The sequence below is a fragment of the Pleurodeles waltl genome, chromosome 1_2, assembly GCF_031143425.1.
Source record: "Pleurodeles waltl isolate 20211129_DDA chromosome 1_2, aPleWal1.hap1.20221129, whole genome shotgun sequence".
NCBI lineage: Eukaryota > Metazoa > Chordata > Amphibia > Caudata > Salamandridae > Pleurodeles > Pleurodeles waltl.
In genome coordinates this window covers 406,894,333-406,913,912 of record NC_090437.1, presented here as the reverse complement: position 1 = coordinate 406,913,912, position 19,580 = coordinate 406,894,333, and the positions used below count along the sequence as shown (strand labels likewise).

Here is a 19,580-nt window from a genome sequence, read left to right as displayed (position 1 = left end):
AATTATAAACTGGTAACAGTGAATTATGGGGAAGTTTTTCTTTGAGGCGTTCTGGGTGGCATCAAATAGACAAGAGTAAAGCTTGAGTTATTTATGATGCCACTCTGAACCTCAAGGAGAAAAACATCCCTGTAATTCACTTTTCACCCATTTACAATTTTATGTTATGTATGGCTCCCAAAATCATTTGCCCCTGCTTTCAACTGATACGCAGTGGAAGACAAGTAATGGGGGAGCCATACATATTATGTATCCCTGCACCAAAGGTTAACAAAAATAATTACCTGCCATCATTGACCAAGGAAACCACCTTCCCTGCTTCCTTTCTCCCTCCAGAGGCTGTGCTTTCCGCTTTCATTCAAAGCAGACAAGGGGTGCTGTGCTGACAGGCTCTCAGAGAGCCCTGTCACGTGGCAAGGAAGGTCACTATGACGTTATGTTACAGCAGTAGGTTATGAGATTCAGAAATCGAAATATATGACAGAGTCTCACCATGACAGCTATATATAACAAAATAAAACGTGTGTTTTATAATGATATAGTCTTTATGCAATCAAATTTGAATTGTTATCACTCCTCCAGCCCAACCCCATCAAGCACAATAGAGCTCCAAGGTAGCAATCCGTGCACACAAAATAACTAAATACTTAGGAGATTCTGTAAGATAAAGTATTGTGCATGTCCAAAAAGGATGCACTCCAGAGCATAAATGAGAAGACACTGAGCAGAATAAATACGCTATTTGCAAACAATAGAAGATTACTTTAATGTAATTACATTCAATGTTTTTTTAAAAAGCCATTCATTTCCAAAAATGTTTCTTAAAGTCACATAATACACTTGATTTAGATCAACTTTTTTTTATCGGGAAGTTGTGCTTAAATATGTTGGTTGGAAAACCATTCTATTTTTCTACATAAAACTTGCTTTGGGCTCGTCTGGCTTTTTCAATGGTCTCAAAGGTGGGCACTCCACCAGGTAGTTCTAGCATGGAGCTCTCTTTTTCAAGTATAGTCTCTGCTTCACCTGCAACAAAAGGAAACAGCACAGGACATAAAGATAAGGCTTGAGGACGAAGAAATACATACATTGTTCTAATAATAACTATTGTTTTTACACTGTTTAATGTGTGAACAATGCAAACAAATGCACACCTTGCAGTTAAAAAGTCCTTTATAAGGTGCCCTGGACGAGGTGATCTCCTGCACCCTAGCGCTCCCCCCCATGTGCTCCCCACCCATCCTTCCAAGGCAGGGATGGAAGGGGAAGCCCTTCCCCTTCCACCCCCGATTCCCCCACCCCCCTGTGACATGAGCGCGCTGATTTGTCACAGGGCCTCCTCCCATTGTGCTGGAAGCTCAGCTTCCATCGCGATCGCAAGCATTTCGCAAAGCATTTCTCTTTCGATCACGTGGGGGAGGCCAAGAGAGGCTTCAAAGGGAAGGAAAGGAATTTCCTTCCCTTTGAAGTCTCTCTGAGCGTTTCAAAAGCCGGATTGTCTGCAATCCGGCTTTTGAAACGCCCACTAGACACCAGGGATTTTCTTTTTTGTGTGAAACTGGCAAGGGTCGCTCCCAGGGGGGGCATTTTTTTGAAAGGCCTTTTCTGCATCCCCCTGGGGGCAGATCTGCCTATTATTAGGCCTTTTCTGCCCCCAGGGGGGGGGGTGCAGAAACCTCTAGGCACCAAGGATCATTTTTTTTTGTTGTTTTTTTTTTGTTTTTTTGGAGGTGGGGAGCGACCCCTTAGGCAAGGGCCGCTCCCCTTGGGGACAAATTATATTTAGTCCATTTCCGCCCCCCTTGGGGGCAGATTGGCCTATTTTTATGAGGCCAATCTGCCCCCAAGGAGGATAGAAACCACTAGACACCAGGGAGTTTTTTTTTTTACATGAATTTCATGCAAGGGGAGCGACCCCTTAGGCAAGGGTCGCTCCCCTGGGGGGAAAATATATTTTGGGCCATTTCTGCTCCCCTGGGGGGGCAGATCAGCCTATTTTGATTAGGCAGAAACCACCAGGCACCGGGGATTTTTTTTTAGTGCCAATGTCACGCAGGGGGAGCGACCCCGTAGGCAAGGGTCGCTCCCAGAGGGGGGGGTAGGGGACAAATTTATTTTAGGCCATTTCTGCCCCCAGGGGGGCAGAAACCTCTAGGCACCAGGGCAATTTTTTTTGTGTGTTTTTTTTTTTTGCTTGTTTGTTTTTTTTAGAGATGGGGAGCGACCCATTAGGCAAGGGTCGCTCCCCTGGGGGGCAAATTGTATTTAGACCATTTCTGCCCCCCTTTGGGGGCAGATCGGCCGATTTTAGGTCAATCTGCCCCCAAGCAGAAACCACTAGGCACCGGGGATTGTTTTGTTGGCGCCAATGTCACGCATGGGGTGCGACCCCGTAGGCAAGGGTCGCCCCCATGGGGGGGCAGAAACCTCTAGGCACCAAGGATCATTTTTTTTTTTTTTTGGAGGTGGGGAGGGAGCGACCCGTTAGGCAAGGGCCGCTACCCTAGGAGACAAATTATATTTAGGCCATTTCTGCCCCCCTTGGGGGCAGATTGGCCTATTTTTATGAGGCCAATCTGCCCCCAAGGGGGACAGAAACCACTAGACACCAGGGAGTTTTTTTTTTTACGTGAATTTCATGCAAGGGGAGCGACCCCTTAGGCAAGGGTCGCTCACCAGGGGGGGAAATTTACTATGGGCCATTTCTGCCCCCCTGGGGGGCAGATAAGCCTATTTTGATCTGGGCAGAAACCACTAGGGCCCGGGGATTTTTTTTGTTTTTTGTTTTACAGATGGGGAGCGACCCCTTGGACAAGGGTCGCTCCCCTGGAGGGGAAAATTGTATTTAGGCCATTTCTGTCCCCTCTGGGCCGATCGGACGATTTTTGCTACGCCAATCTGCCCCCAAGGGGGGCAGAAACCATCAGGCACCGGGGATTTTTTTTTTGCGCCAATGTCACGCAGTGGGAGCGACCCCGTAGGCAAGGGTCGCTCCCAGGGGGTAGGGGGCAAATTTATTTTAGGCCATTTCTGCCTCTAGGCACCAGGGCTATTTTTTTTTTTGTGTTTTGTTTTTTTTGCTTGTTTGTTTTTTTAGAGATGGGAAGCGACCCATTAGGTAAGGGTCGCTCCCCTGGGGGGCAAATTGTATTTAGACCATTTCTGCCCCCCTTGGGGGCAGATCGGCCGATTTTAGGTCAATCTGCCCCCAAGGGGGCAGAAACCACTAGGCAGCGGGGATTGTTTTGTTGGCGCCAATGTCACGCATGGGGTGCGACCCCGTAGGCAAGGGTCGCTCCCGGGGGGGGGGGCTTAAGGGGGCAGGGGGACAAATTTATTTTAGGTCATTTCTGCCCCCCCTGGGGCTGGCTGAGCTAGAGGCCAAAATCCACAGGTAGGCACTTTGCAAAAAACACCTCAGTTTTCTGTGAAAAAATGTGATGTGTCCACGTTGTGTTTTGGGCCATTTCCTTTCGTGGGCGCTAGGCCTACCCACACAAGTGAAGTACCATTTTTATCGGGAGACTTGGGGGAACGCTGGGTGGAAGGAAATTTGTGGCTCCTCTCAGATTCCAGAACTTTCTGTCACCGAAATATGAGGAAAACGTGTTTTTTTAGCCAACTTTTGAGATTGGCAAAGGATTCTGGGTAACAGAACCTGGTCAGAGCCCCACAAGTCCCCTAGGTCTCTAGTTTTAAAAAATACACAGGTTTGGTAGGTTTCCCTAGGTGCCGGCTAAACTAGAGGCCAAAATCTACAGGTAGGAACTTTGCAAAAAACACCTCTGTTTTCTGTCAAAAATTGTGATGTGTCCACGTTGTGTTTTGGGGCATTTCCTGTCACGGGCGCTAGGCCTACCCACACAAGTGAGGTATAATTTGTATCGGGAGACCTGGGGGAACGCTGGGTGGAAGGAAATTTGTGGCTCCTCTCAGATTCCAGAACTTTCTGTCACCGAAATGTGAGGAAAACGTGCCTTTTTAGCCAAATTTTGAGGTTTGCAAAGGATTCTGGGTAACAGAACCTGGTCAGAGCCCCACAAGTCACCCCATCCTGGATTCCCCTAGGTCTCTAGTTTTCAAAAATGCACAGGTTTGGTAGGTTTCCCTAGGTCCCGGCTGAGCTAGAGGCCAAAATCTACAGGTAGGCACTTTGCGAAAAACACCTCAGTTTTCTGTCAAAAATTGTGATGTGTCCACGTTGTGTTTAGGGGCATTTCCTGTCGCGGGCGCTAGGCCTACCCACACAAGTGAGGTATCATTTTTATTGGGAGACTTGGGGGAACGCTGGGTGGAAGGAAATTTGTGGCTCCTCTCAGATTCCAGAACTTTCTGTCACCAAAATGTGAGGAAAATGTGTTTTTTTAGCCAAATTTTGAGGTTTGCAAAGGATTCTGGGTAACAGATCCTGGTCAGAGCCCCACAAGTCACCCCATCTTGGATTCCCCTAGGTCTCTAGTTTTCAAAAAATGCACAGGTTTGGTAGGTTTCCCTAGGTGCCGGCTGAGCTAAAGGCCAAAATCTACAGGTAGGCACTTTGCAAAAAACACCTCTGTTTTCTTTAAAAAAATGTGATGTGTCCACGTTGTGTTTTGGGGCATTTCCTGTTGCGGGCGCTAGGCCTACCCACACAAGTGGGGTATCATTTTTATCGGGAGACTTGGGGGAACATAGAATAGCAAAACAAGTGTTATTACCCCTTGTCTGTCCCTACATTTTGTCCTTCCAAATATAAGAGAGTGTGTAAAAAAGACGTCTATTTGAGAAATGCCCTGTAATTCACATGCTAGTATGGTCACCCCCGAATTCAGAGATGTGCAAATAACCACTGCTCCTCAACACCTTATCCTGTGCCCATTTTGGAAATACAAAGGTTTTCTTGATTGATATTTTTCACTCTTTATATTTCAGCAAATGAATTGCTGTATACCCGGTATAGAATGAAAACGCACTGCAGGGTGCAGCTCATTTATTGGCTCTGGGTACCTAGGGTTCTTGATGAACCTACAATCCCTATATATCCCCGCAACCATAAGAGTCCAGCAGACGTAACGGTATATTGCTTTAAAAAATCTGACATTGCAGGTAAAAGTTACAGAGTAAAACGTAGAGAAAAAGTGCTGGTTTTTTCACCTCAATTTCAATATTTTTCTTTTTCAGTTGTTATTTCCCTTGTAGGATCTACACAAATGACCCCTTGCTGAATTCAGAATTTTGTCTACTTTTCAGAAATGTTTAGGTTTCTGGGATCCAGCATTGGTTTCATGCCCATTTCTGTCACTGACTGGAAGGAGGCTGAAAGCACAAAAAATCGTTAAAATGGGGAATGTCCCAGTAAAATGCAAACTTTGTGTTGAAAAATTGGTTTTTCTGATTCGAGTCTGCCTGTTCCTGAAAGCTGGGAATCTGGTGATTTTAGCACTGCAAACCCTTTGTCGATGCCATTTTCAGGGGAAAAACCACAAGCCTTCTTCTGCAGCCACTTTTTCCAATTTTTCTGAAAATAACAACATTTTCACTGTATTTTGGCTCATTTCTTGGCCTCCTTCAGGGGTACCCACAAAGGCTGGGTACCTCTAGAATCCCTAAGATGTTGGAAAAAAAGGACGCAAATTTGGCTTGGCTAGCTTATGTGGACAAAAAGTAATGAGGGCCTAAGGGCGAACTACCCCAAATAGCCAAAAAAAGGCCTGGCACAGGAGGGGGGAAAAGGCCTGGCAGCGAAGGGGTTAATGTGGTAATGAACTTACGTTCAGTTTGTGTTAGAAACGGAGGTCTTTCAAGACAGACTCGCCCTATACAAACCTCTAAATGCGTCAGCTATTCAGTTTCTCCAGTGCTCTCAGTGTTTTTATATACAACATAGTATTTTGATGAAAATCGTTTTTAAAACCACAAATACAGAACCCTTGGTTTCTGTCTACGGCGACATCCTTACTACCTCTCATGGAAAAACCAGCCCTATTCCCCACCCACATTCATGTTCTTCTATACTTATCTTCATACAGAATTACAAAGTAAAGAAGGCAAGAGGTTTGAACCCAGTTGATCAATTTAAAATCACCAAGGTGCCTAACTACACACCCTTCATGTCAGACATAACAATCGGCCACCAAAGAGGTAAATATATGTATCAGTCTTACCCCTGTGCGAAGCTCTTATAATCTTTTCAAAGCTCATGTAAGTCTCCTACATGCTGGTTCTATATAACCTGCTATAAGACAGTTATATCCCAATCTATTATAACCTTGTGTAAGTCTCTTACATCTCAGTCTTATATAACCTGGTGAAATTATTTTTTTAGATGTCATTTATAAACTGGTAGATCCATTATATCCCATTCTTTTGTACCTGATATAAATCAGTTATGACCTTGGGTTATTTATTTAGATACCAGTCTTAAATAACCATGGGAAAATTTCTCATATCCCAGCCTTTTATAACTTGGTGTCTTCTGTTAACACCGGCCATATAGCACGAATACCCCACCTCGAGGGTGGCTGAATAAAAGCGCTAGTGATCCCTGTGCATTCAAAGGCCTGACTGCTCTCTTTCAGCCTAGATACCAAAGCAAAATAACATCAGAAACATGTTGAAGAATTCTCATGAACAGGCCATAGCAAAATCAGTGATAAGGCCAGTAAAGGTTTCTGTAGGTCAAACGTGAAAGCAAAGAGCCAGTATTCCAAATAAATTTACCTGAAGACAAGTGGCCAGCCTAGGCAAACTGATAAGACGCAAATGCTCCCCGTGGCCTGTTACTGCTAGGCAAAGTGTTGTACTTAAGTGTTGTAGTAATGCCAAGAGCTAGGAATGGTATAAAGGAATGTAGAGTGCGAGGGCATCTTGGGTTCTATGTTCCATGCATCCAGCGACCATTCTAGTGAAGTCAGTTACTCCTGAGCTGAGCGAGGGATAGCTACGCTCTTGCTGTAAGGAAACCAACTTAACAAATAAATCCCTTTACTTACCTCTGACTGTTTGCCATTAATTCGAAGAGAGGTGCAAGAACTGGCAACAAGGATTCCAGCTCTTCCCTGCAGTTATTGAGGTAGCTCAGAGCCAAGTAGCATGCTGCACATTGATCGGAGGTATGAGTACTGACGAGGTGCTTAGCGCACTGATAGTGACCACGGTGGTGTGTACCCAGAAGCCCGGAGTGCATGTTTTGTTTTGAGCTAACTTATCAGCAGTTTCCTGGAGGCACGACTGAAGCCCAGCGAGAGCTGAGGTGAGGAGTCAGTTAGACACGAGCAGGAGGAGCCTGACCGGCGTGTACAGTGATGTTGTTACATCATTTGCATTCCTGTCATCTTCTATTGGGGAAATATTTGGCAAAACATTCAACGTACGCTTGCTTCCACAGCGATGCCAGGAGGAGCCTGGTCATGCGTGCGTAGTGACATCTTACAAAATGTGCATACTGCCATCTTGAATTGGGGATATAACATCATAGTACCAGATTACTCTTGTTTCACAGCGATGTGCATACTTCATCAATAATGTTGAAACCTTTACATTCGAACGCTTGTTGAGGATACACAACAGCGATGTGCATGCTTCTCGTTGTCCAATAGCATTTTATTTAATAATCTCATTGATGAGCATAATTTCACTCTTGAGCGCACGTTGAACAACGGTTCTGTTGGGACATAACAGTGATGCGCACGCTTCATTACTATCAACAAAATGCTTGTAAGTAACAAACATAACGTGGTCATTTACTAAAAGAGTACTGTTAATTACAATTACTTGACTGTGACTGCCACAACATCTACTATTTTTTTTTCCTTATAGACTGCCATTTTGGGACACTTAATTATTTGGGTGAGTGAAAGTGTGTTTATTACACTATGCAAATTAAGTCTAACGCAACTTACATCTTATTACTGCATTCATCATGCAGATGCAAAGTGCAATTGTTACTCCCCCTCTCTTTTTAGCCCAATCATGTCCACTTAATATAGAGTAGGAAGACTGGATAAAAATGTTTGAAACACACATAGAAGCTCTTGGTGGACAAAAAGTTTGTGCTACAAGGAAGAAATCTTTGTTGTTTAACACTTTAGGTAAGGAGGGTGTATGCACACAACTTAATGGAGATCCCATAGAAGATGTGTATATTGATGTGAAAAAACATCTGGAACATAGCTTTGCCAAGGAAATGAATGTTGTGATGAACAGGTACAAATGTTATACTTGCCTTTCCAGTGGAGAATGAAACAATTTCGGAGTTTTTGGCAAAACCTAGGGAGTTGTCCATGAAATGGCTGCTTAGTGCAATGACAGATTAACTTTTACGTGATCAACTAAGTGTTCATTGCAAAAACAAGAAAATTCAGGAGGCACTATGGGAGACCAAGAGCCCACCCTTGAAAGATGCTATAGATATGGCCAAAGAGGTGGAACAATCACAGTTATGGATGCAGGAAATGGAAAAACAAGAAATGGGCAATGGTGATGTGGCGAGTGTACCCAAGGAAGAAGTTGATGTGGGTACTGTAGTCAAGTCCAGGAGTTCCTTTGGAAAAACTAAGCAATATAACAAAACATGTTATAGGTGTGGAAGCTATCTTCATGCCTCATATTATAAGAAATGTGTGGCACTCACTAAGGACTGAAGAAAATGTGGTCGCAGAGGTCACTTTGCTTCTGTTTGTAAACAGGGTAGCAAATTCAGAGTAGACACGGTGGATGAGGAGTGTGTGGTGAAAGTTTGTGAAGATTGTGTTCTTTGTGTTAATGGCACTAAAGTTGTGAAATACAAGTTGTCAAGATCCAGGGCAATGTTTGTGATCAATAGTAGAAGTCTTGAACTGATGGTGGATTGTGGTTCAATGTATACAATTATCTAAAAAAATATGTTCACAAAACATTGGTTAGAAAGTGATCTTCAGCCCAAGGATATCAATCCCTGTGGTTACCAACAAGAGACCATACATTTGGTGGGATATATGGAAGCTGGAATACAGTTCGGGGGCAGAAAGACAAAAGAAAAAATATATGTGGCAGAAGATGGGCCTCTCATTCTAGGTTGGGTACACCAATATGGTCTTATCATCATTACAAGTCCTAAAGGTGATGGTGGTTGAAGAAATATTTCTCATGGATATATTGAATGAAGCACAGGAAGTGTTTAAAGGAGGCTTAGGTCTTCTCAGGGGTTATGTCCATAAGATCGTGTTGAAGCCTGATGCTGTACCTATTCAACACGAGGTGAGAAGAATTCCCCTGGTAGCCTGTTCTGCTGTGAAAGATTTGTTGGATGAGATGCTTCTGAATGGAGTAATTGAACCGGTGGAGGCATCCAGTTAGGTATCTCCAGTTGTCATTATGGAGAAATCTGATGGTCGGTACAGATTTTTTGTGGATTTGATGTCTCTCAATCAGATTGTTGTTGTTGACACCTATCCGTTACCCAATATTAGTGAATTAATATTGGCCTTGGGTGGAGGAAGGTATTTTTAAAACTTGATTTGAAGAATGCCTACCACCAGATCAAGTTACATGAAGAGTCCAAATCCCTCACGTCTTATCACCACCCAGGGCACGTTTTAATTCACTCGAATGCCATTTAGCCTTTGCTCAGCAACCAGTGTATTCCAAACAATGATGCAGGAAGTATTTAAAGGCATGAGGAATATACTTTACTTCCAGAACGACATTTTGATTTTCAGTGACACAATTGAGCAACACAACAAGGTTCTCAGGCAAGCACTGCATAGGGTGAAAGAAGCGGGTTGACACTATATTGAGAAAAATGTAAATTGCTAGTTGATCAGGTGGATTACTTGGGGTACAGCATCTCTGCAGAAGGTGTAACCTAAAGAGAACTTGTTGAGGGCTATCAAATTAGCTCTAGCTCCCACAGACCAGGACATGTTAAGATCCTTCTTAGGACTCACTGAATACTATGCCAAGTTTGTAGAAACTTTTTTCTGATAAAACAGAATGCTTGAGATTACTATTGAACAAGAATGCTTTGAATCAGTCAAAAATGAGATTAGCAATGCTGGTATTTTAGTGCCTTTTAATACCAAGTTGGAATCAATTCTTACAGTGGATGGTAGCTCCACTAGAACTGGGGCAGTATTGTCCCAAGCACGTGCCAGAGGGGAGAGAACCGTTGCATTTGCCTCCCACACTTTGACCATATCTGAGAGAAATTAATCAGTCATGGAACGTGAAGCATTAGCTGCAGCATAGGGAGCTGAATATTTCAGGACATACTTTTTTTTTAAATCTCTTTTTTATTGCTTTATAACTGTATGACAACGCATATATGACGAAACAACTCCACAATTTTGTGATCCCCCTCCCCCTCCTTTCCCCCTACCGCACATTCTATCAATTGCATAAATGGGTTAGACCAATTCACAAATAAACAACAGAGTTATCCTCTTGAACAATCTCCTGTATGAGTAGCTTAGTTAGTTATGCAGGGTCCGGCTCTGAGAGATTAGCTTCAGCATCAGAATTAGGAGCGTCGGGTGCTCTTAGATTGTCCAGTATCGTATTCCACTGCTGAACACTGTCTCTAGTTTTTCGATAGCACCGTCCCTTCGACTTGCGCCCATTTAATCATCGCATTTCTCCTTCGGTTTATCTGTGGTCCCTTCGGATCTTTCCAGTGCGAGGTTATTTCTCTCCTTGCTAATATCAGGGCCAGGTCTATGAACCGGTTTGTAATTTTATGCTTGCTGGGACGTGGGAAATCCCCCAAGGCCACTACAATGGCAGATCTGGGTAATGTTCTGCCAGTGCAGGAGGAGAGTGTTCCAAATATCTCCGTCCAGTAATCCCCAATTAGAGGGCAACTCCAGAGCATGTGTAACAGTCCTGCTGCCAGTTCTGCACAGCGAGTGCAACTGGCATTTTCCACACCATATACCTTTGATATCATATAGGGGGTTAAGTAGGCCCTATGAAAGACATATAAATGTATTAATTTCAGCCTGACATTCCTGGAAACTGTGTATATATGTGAGGTTATTCTAGTCCACTGTGCGTTGTCTATTGTAATGCCCAACTCCCCCTGCCATTTGGTCTTAAGTTTACTTAAGGGAAGACATGTGCTGGTTAACAAAGAGGTATATATCCCTGATATCATCTCCCTTTCTTTGGTCTCATATAGTGCATAGCAGGTCACAAGTGAGATGCCTGGGGGGTTCCTCTAGCCCCGTGCCCCGTTGCTTACGGAGAGTTCTGACAATCGCGTTATAGGCTAGGAACAGCCCTGGTGGGACCTGGAACGTTTCTTGTAGTTCTGCATAGGTACATAGTCTCCCATTATTATATAGAGCCCCTATGGTGTCAATCTGAAATGATATGAATCGGGCGATGCCCCCTATTGTATGATTTCCCGCGATAGACTTCAAGCAGGTCAGGGGGGCCTCTGGTGAGTATGGAGCTCTGGTGTGCGTTCTCTTTAGGTATTGTTCCCAGCAGTAACGTGATGCCTCCCACTCTACCGGCAGCGGCCCATTCTATTTTTTGGGGTTTAGTAGTATGCCCAAAATTATATCTCGGGAGCAGTGGAGAGGGGTCCTCAGGGCCTCCTCCACCAGAGGTGCTCTGAGAAATCGCGCCAGCCATTGGAGTTGGCTCGCCCAGTAATATAATTCAAAGTCGGGAACGGCTATACCACCCTCCGCTGTCGGCCTCTGGAGGGTGCGCAACGCAATCCTATGTCTGCTGGGTCCCCATATAAATCCTGTAATCAAGGACGTGATTGCTTTAAATACTACCCTCGGTATTATGAGTGGAATGGTTGCAAAGTAGTATAACATTCTAGGCAGCACTATCATCTTAATCAGCGCAACCCTCCCAGTGACCGCCAGCGGAAGCGCCTGCCAGAATGTCATGCTGTTTTTATGCCCCTGATCGTGCTCTGTATATTCCCCTCTAGTAGTTCTTCAGTGGAGTGATAGATATTAACCCCTACGTATTTGAATGTGGACGGTGACGGGGACCACGGGAGGCCTCGACTGTCTGCTGGCTCTGTGATGCCCCTGGTAGCCGGAAAAATGGACGATTTCACCCAATTAATCCGGAGCCCAGACGCAGCACCAAAGTTGTCTAACATTGTCATTGCTCCCGATAGGCCGGCTTCCACGTTCTGGAGAAAAAGTAACATGTCATCCGCATAAAGGGCAATATGATGTGTCCAGGCATCGATTGTGATACCTTCGTAAAACGTCTGGGATCTAGCCGACTGGGCGAGAGGTTCAACCGCCAAGGCAAAGAGTAGAGGTGACAGCGGGCAGCCCTGTCTAGTGCCCCTACCTATGGCAAAAGAAGGGGATACTGTGCGGCCTGTGCGCACTCGTGCTGTGGGGTTTATGTAAAGAAGCCTCGTCCATTTAACAAAACCTTCCCCCAGTCCAAGCTGTAGCATGACTCGCTCCAGGTAGTCCCATCGCAGGCTATCAAAAGCCTTCTCAACATCTATCGAGATGATCACTGCCATAGATGCGTCAGAAGGCAGGGCATGAAGTAGTGAACATCAGTCGTCGAATATTTTGGGCAGTGCTATGCTGTGGGATGAATCCCGATTGGTCCAGATGGATGAACGAGGACATGTGCGGTAGAAGTCTGTTAGCCAGCACCCTACTGAGTATTTTATAATCTAAGTTCAACATAGATAGTGGGCGGTATGATCGAACGTCCGTTGGGGATTTGGTGGGTTTCAAAAGAGGGATCATTATAGCTTCCGTAGTGGAAGGAGGCAAGCTATTATTATTCCATGCCTCCGCATATAAGATGCTGAGTTGGGGAGCTAGTAAATCCTGGTACATAAGGTAAAACTCCAGGGGGAGACCATCCGCCCCTGGGACCTTACCCTTGGCCATACTCTGAATTGCAGTCTTGATCTCTGCAAGTGATATGGGAGTCGCCTGGGCCATTCTGTCCTCAACTCCCAATGTAGGGAGGTTGAGGTTTCCCAGTTCTTGTAATTGAGCGTCGCTCAGTAAGGCGGTGGGAGGGGCATATAGCTCTGGGTAATATTCGAGAAAGGTAGCGTTAATCTCCTTCTGTCCATACACTTTGGTACCCGGGGTGACCTCTAGATCTACCACTATGGTTTGTTGCGGAGGTGGTTTAACTAACCAGGCCAGGAGGGCACCCGCCTTATCACCCTCCGCGTGCTGCCTTTGTAAAAATTGCTTATAATCAAAACGAGACAGTCTAAAGTTAGCTTCCGTAACTCCAGCCCTTGTCTCTTCCAGTTGTGCTGAAAGGTCGGGCTGTGCCGGATGTTTGCGTTCGAGATCTCTAAGGGAATCCTCGAGACCGTTTAATTCAGTCTCCAACACCTTACGGACTCCCACAGTCGTGCCAATACAATATCCCCTAATCACTGTTTTAAAGGATTCCCATTCGATGGATCTAGACGAAGCAGTCTCAGCATTGTTCCTAAAATAATCAGTGACATGCGTGCACAGTAGAGCCCTAAAAGCTTCGTCCTCAAGGGATTCGGCTCTTAGGCGCCAAGTGGGTATCAAAGGTCTCTCACCGCACCAGGTCAAAGAAATTAGTAAGGGGTTATGATCAGAGATGGTGCGGCCAAGATACTCTGCCTTCATCACCGCAGATTGCACATCAGGAGATGCCAAAAAGGTGGCTAGTCGTACGTGCAGATCGTGGACTGCTGAGTAAAAAGAATACTCTCTGCTGAGGGGGTTAAGTTTGCGCCAACAATCCGTTAGTTGCCAGTGTCTCTGCCACCGCAAAAAGTACGATGCAGTTTTATGGATTGAGGATTGCAACAATGGTGGGTGCGATCTGTCCATTGTAGCATCCATTACACAATTAAAGTCCCCTCCTAGTAGTGTGGTGCTGGTGAGGAGCGTACTCGTGACCAGCGATAATCGATCTAGAAATTTCCCCTGGTCGTGATTTGGGGCGTAGAGTCCCGCAATGGTTACCTCCCTCCCGTCCAATCTACCAGAAATCACTACATATCTCCCTTCCGTATCAATCAAGGTATGGAGAGCCTGCAATGGGACGCCCGGGCGGATCCATACCAACACTCCCCTTGCAAACGCTGAATAGGCAGTGGCGAAGATTTGTCCCCTCCAGCGCTTCTTCAGGGCTTTAACCTCCTGCTCTAACAAATGGGTTTCTTGTAGGATAGCTACGTGCACCCCCGTCGTTTAAGAAAATTGTGGACCTTGTATCTTTTGGACATGTTATTTAGGCCCCTAGCATTCCATGTGATTATCTTGTATTCTGTGGCCATTGTCTAAGGAGGCACTCGGAGGTGAACGGCAAACGCCGCTCTATTGCAACTAATGGATGTACATTTCGAGATCAGTAATCTGAGGTGTGAACCGTCTAGGCCGTGAAGTAGTTGTGCGTGATATACCCTTATAACAACAAGAACAAAACCAAAACCCCTTTGCAACTCCCTCTCCTCAGGACCGGTACCTAAAACTCTCCCTGTCCAAACCATTACAACCATTGTAATCATAATTATCAACCTATTGGGAGGAGGTGCGCCAGAGACCAGGAGGTAGTGCCCCGGGCCAATCCCTGGGCCCATCCACATGGAATGTGCCAGTCAGGAAGTGACATCCAGGGTCATATCGCCATATAGTCGCGGGTGGGACCGCGCAAGGCCCCCGAAGAAAGTGAAGATCACCCTCAGAAGCCAGCTCACTTGACTGCTTACTACTCCAGCGAGGTCATATAAGCTCATCCGCTGTCCTCGGGGTGATTGGCGGCAAGCTGATAACAGTGTCTCGGGAGGACACTGAGGAGTGTTCGCAGCTTGAATCGACATCCGATGCAGCATCCGGGGTCCGACACGTGTGGAAGTCTCCTCCACTCAGCGCTGCTGCTGCTTCCACCGCATCACGCATATCCTGAAGTGATTGATGCTTCGATGGGGCCGCCTCTGTGGTCTTCCTCCGAGATCTACTACGTTTCCCCCCGGGAGTTCGAGAAGGTCGGTCGCAGATCGTTCTGCAGGGGATGTTCAGTGATTCCAGCCAGTCCACCGTCAATTGAGGGGTGAGGAAAAAATGGTTCCTATTATCATATTCCACTCGGAGTTTAGCCGGAAAGAGCATGGCATACTTTATACTATGCTCACGCATGGTGCGCTTTACTGCAATGTACGATGCCCTCTGTCATTCCGTCTCTTTTGTAAAATCGGGGAATATCATGATTTTTTGACCATCCAACTGAATCTCTCCTTGCTGGCGAGATTACGACAGTATGTAGTCCCTATCTTTATGGTGGAGCAATCTGACGATTATCGGCCGCGGTCTGGCTACCGGTGGGGGGGTCCGCCGGGGATCCTGTGGGCTGGTTCCACTGCGAAAAATGCCGAGAAGCCCTCTGGGGCCACCGTGTCTCTGAACCATTGCTCCAAGAACGTTTCCATATTAGTTGCAATGGACTACGCCCCCTCCGGAACCCCCACCAGTCTGATGTTATTCCGTCGGGCTCGGTTCTCGGCATCTTCCGCCCTCGCCTCCAGTGTTTTCAAACGGGTGGCCAGTTCTTTAATTCCTGAGGACGAGGTTTTCTGTGCCGCTGAAACCACTGTCAGCATACTCTCATGTGAACCCACTGTTTCCTTTAGTTTACGGTGGTCATCTCGTAAAAGGGAAAGGTCTGTGGTAAGGTTGTCAATCTTGCGTTCCAATGCTTTGCGGGATTCTTTAATGGCAAGCAGCACAGTGTCCAGAGTTGTTTCTTGTTGCTCATGACCAGCTTGTAAACCCTTGACGAATGTTGGGGATGGGTTCCCGGTGGGTGAGGAATCCTCCGCCGACGGCTTGTCGTGTTTTTGGGGTTTTACCATTGTAATAGGAGAGCAACTCGCCTCAGGTAGGCGATGGTCGTTCAAATTAGCAGAAAGTGGCACTGTTCGCCAACACCGTCCAACCAGGGTGTCGCTTTTCCCCAGTCCCAGCACCCTTACATGGGGAGCACTGCAAGAGAGCCTCTGTTCTGGGTAGCCCGTCCACAAGGGTGTTCCCCCGCAGGTACGTATGTGCTGGTCGCCGGGTAGAGCAACCGGAGAATGCAGAAAGGCAGAGCTAAGATCTCACCTCCGGCAGGGCATCAGTCAGCTAGACCCGCATAAAGTTCTGGTAAACAAGGGAGGGTGCAGCTCCGGTATCCCCGTTTCTCCTCTCCAACTGGGCAGCCGTTGTGTGGGATTGTCGTCTCCGGATACCATGGATCCCCGGGGCGTATGAGAACAAGGTCCCAGATTCCCCACAATGTGCCGGTATTCGCTCCCGCCCCAGCAGGTGGCCTTCACAGTCTCAACGGTCTCACGGCAGCTGGAGATCCGACCTGTCAGAGCCATCCCTCTCTCACCCGAAGTTCCAGGGGCTCTGCTCCTCATCCACCTCTCGCCGCGCTCTTCAAGGTCCGCCGGTGCTCCACCTCATATCATCGCTCCCGCCGTCAAAGACAAAGGGCCCTGCACCCCCGGGGCACCTCGATAGGCGGTGTGGGGGTCCTCACCACAGCGGGTCTGCTGTGCACCCCCAGCCGAGGGCCGCAGCCACGATGGGTTCACTGCTCAGCCGCGGCCGCCATTTTGGGTTGCGGCAGCCGCGGAGCAGTCAGGGCAAATTTCGGGCAAAACCCACTTCAAAGGAGGGGCGCTGCGGTCCCCACCAGGGCCGGATGCCCTCCAACTACCTCTCTTCAATTTTCGGGACCTCCGGTCGTAATTATGGCAGGATTCATGCGTCGGGCCCGGTTCGTGGCCCAGGAGCATCGCACTATGCATGCAGCCCCATCGGCCCCAGGCCACGCCCCCTATTTCAGGACATACTTGTGGGCAACAAAGTTTCTTCTATGAACGAATCATAAACCATTAGTCAAGGTGTTACTAGCGGTGGGGGCAAGCAATGGCTCGGCTAGATTAGCAAGGCTAGCAGCGAGACTCCAGGAGTATTGCGATGTTATAGAGCACATTTAGAGATGGAAAAACAGCCAAGCAGATTTTCTATCCAGAATGTCACTAGATTGGCAGGTAGTGGATGGTCCAGCTGTTATGGTCAAAGAAAGGGAAGGTACGGCGGCATCCGTGCAGGATGTGTTGGACTGGGAGAGATGCATGCTATCTCTAAAAGATGAGTCGATCAAGGACATGGCATTGGATCCCGTAATTTTAGAAGTTAAATGGATGGTGATGTTGGGCTGTAAGAGAGAAAGCAGTGTTAATTTCGGTCAGACTTTATGTGAAAGTTCCAGAGGAATTGTCCTTTTGTGATGAAATGGTGTTGATGACAGGTGAAAGCATTGTACCACCATCTGGTCTTCATTCCAGATTAATATGTATAGCACACAAAGGTTATCTTGGGCAGTCTATGACTAAGAAAAGACTAATGGAAAATTGTTGGTGGTCAGGTATGGATGAACAAGTGCATAAATGGGTTAAGAATTGTGTGGTGTGCAAGGAGGGTGAAAAATGATTGAAGGTAGGTGTAAAATCAGACATGTGTCATATATCTGGTGCTGGCAAACTTTGGCACACGTTAAGTTTAGATTTTATTGGCCTCGTGCACGAATTGAGAGTGAATGGAAATTTGCCAAGGTGGTGGCTGATGCTCATTTGAAGTGGTTAACTGTCAAATTCATGAAGGAGATTACCACCAGGGCTGTCATTCATTTACTGAAGGCCATTTTTCTAGAGGAAGGCGTTCCAAATTTAATTATAACAGACAATGGGACACAATTGGTGTCTGGTGAAATGCATAATTTTGTAGAAAAATAGAATGGTCAAAGGCATGATTCAAATTGTAGTAGTAGGGGGATGTGATGTAGGTAGCATGATGATGGACCTCGTGGCTGCCTGTCAAACAAGTGTTCATGAGAGTACTAAAAAAAAAACATTTGAACCCATGAGGGGAAGGTTAGCAGGCACCAAGTTAGTGCTTGCCTGGATGAGAGACAAAATATTTTCCAATTCACATGTAGAGACACATGTTCAAGACAAGCAAAGCATTACATGCCTTCAAGTAGGTGACTGGGCTAAAATCTGTTGTGCTCGAAAAGGAGAAGGATTGTCTAAGTTTAAAAGGCCATTAAAAGTCATGGCAGTACATCGACGTTCATGGCTGTTGGAAAGTGGGGAAAACTGGAACAATAGACGGTGGGCTTTGTATTACAGAGATGATGGAAGTCAAAGTCAGGTTGGAAAGGAACAAGGCAACAGCGCCTTCATGTTGATGCATGATGTGAGTTATGCCTGTACGTAATCCAGTAATGTTTCAACCTTAGGTGTAGGTGATGAAGTGGTGGAGACTCAAGTGGGGAGTGATGAGAGTTCGGTGCTAAGAAATGTCAAAAGTCATAAACCACCTGCATATTTAAGGGATTACGTTCAATAACATGACCAAAGAGTTGCTTGATTATTTTTAATCTGCACAAAAAATATGAACTTGAATTTTGTTTGTTAATTTACTTAGTAGTTTTTGTATAATTTGTAATTTGTAAAGAGGAAAGATGTGTTGTACTTAAGTGTTGTAATATTGCCACATGCTAGGAACGGTACAAAGGAATGCAGCGAGTTCGAAGAGGGGTGCAAGAAAAAGGCACCGTTCTAGTACTGACCACACAGTGGTGGAAATGGAGGGTGCTGGATGTGGTGCCAATTGCTTTTTTCCGTAGATGAGGAGTCAAGCTTAATAAATAGAATTATAGATGAATAACGGGGATGTTTTTCAGGGAATGGATCTGTGACATCAAATAGACAACAAGAAACACCAGGAGCAAACTGCACCCAGACAAGAAAATAATATAGAAGAAACAATATTATACTTTAAAGGGAAATAACACGTAGCAATATCCTATGAGAAGAATAATTAAGACTTGCCAGTTTCTAGGAGCTGTAAATAGTACTCCCGGTTCTTGCTACATCTCGGAGAAAATCACGTACATACAAACAGCACCAGTTTGAGGACTAGTTACTTTGTCCTTCACCTCCACCACCTAAACCCCATAGCCATGGGGATGGATCCCCATGTTCACATCATTCAGGTTCTTAATTCTGAACTAGAAGCTGCACAATCAACTAGACAGATAAGGATCTCATATTGAAAGAGAAAGATTAGATTTCATTTTACCTTCTCTGAAAGGCAGGGTATTCGGTATTTGGTGATAATACATTTCAGCTTCCCGCTTTATCATGAAAATGAGGCAGCACCTGTTCTTACACAAACTAACAATGACAGACCTCCCCATTGGTCTCTCACTCCCGCTAGGCAGCTTAACCCAGAAATGTTCATGTCCTCCTGCGTGCAACAGCATGATGGCCCAAACCAATCTGTTTCTGGAAGAGCCACTATTCACCTTCCTTATTAAAAGATAGTATGAATCACCCCGCTACCAAAGTGAGCCCCACCACTACCAAAGGAAACCCTCATGGTCATTGCTTCTGGTAGTTTCTATACACAGATGGGCAGGGCAAGGAAACAACTTGTTGATTACACCAGTAGAATCTAAGTCTGCTTGCTCAGCTCATGTGCCTCAAAGAGCATTTTATTACATTACATACAGATGAAAGCAGCAAGTGTCTTGCCATTTCCAACACAACCATTGACAAA

General features: G+C 45.9%; 1 protein-coding gene across 2 annotated transcripts in view; it reads right to left on the bottom strand.

Annotated features, from left to right (window-relative positions):
* Positions 1-741: 741 nt before the first annotated feature.
* Positions 742-19,580, bottom strand: part of PLGRKT (plasminogen receptor with a C-terminal lysine) — a 185,598-nt gene continuing 166,759 nt past the window's right edge. For both annotated transcript variants that reach the window (XM_069240306.1, XM_069240296.1), the window contains exon 5: positions 742-1,026. In XM_069240306.1, coding sequence (XP_069096407.1) covers positions 905-1,026 — 122 coding nt within the window. In that variant the 3' untranslated portion in view covers positions 742-904. The remainder of the gene's footprint in view (positions 1,027-19,580) is intronic.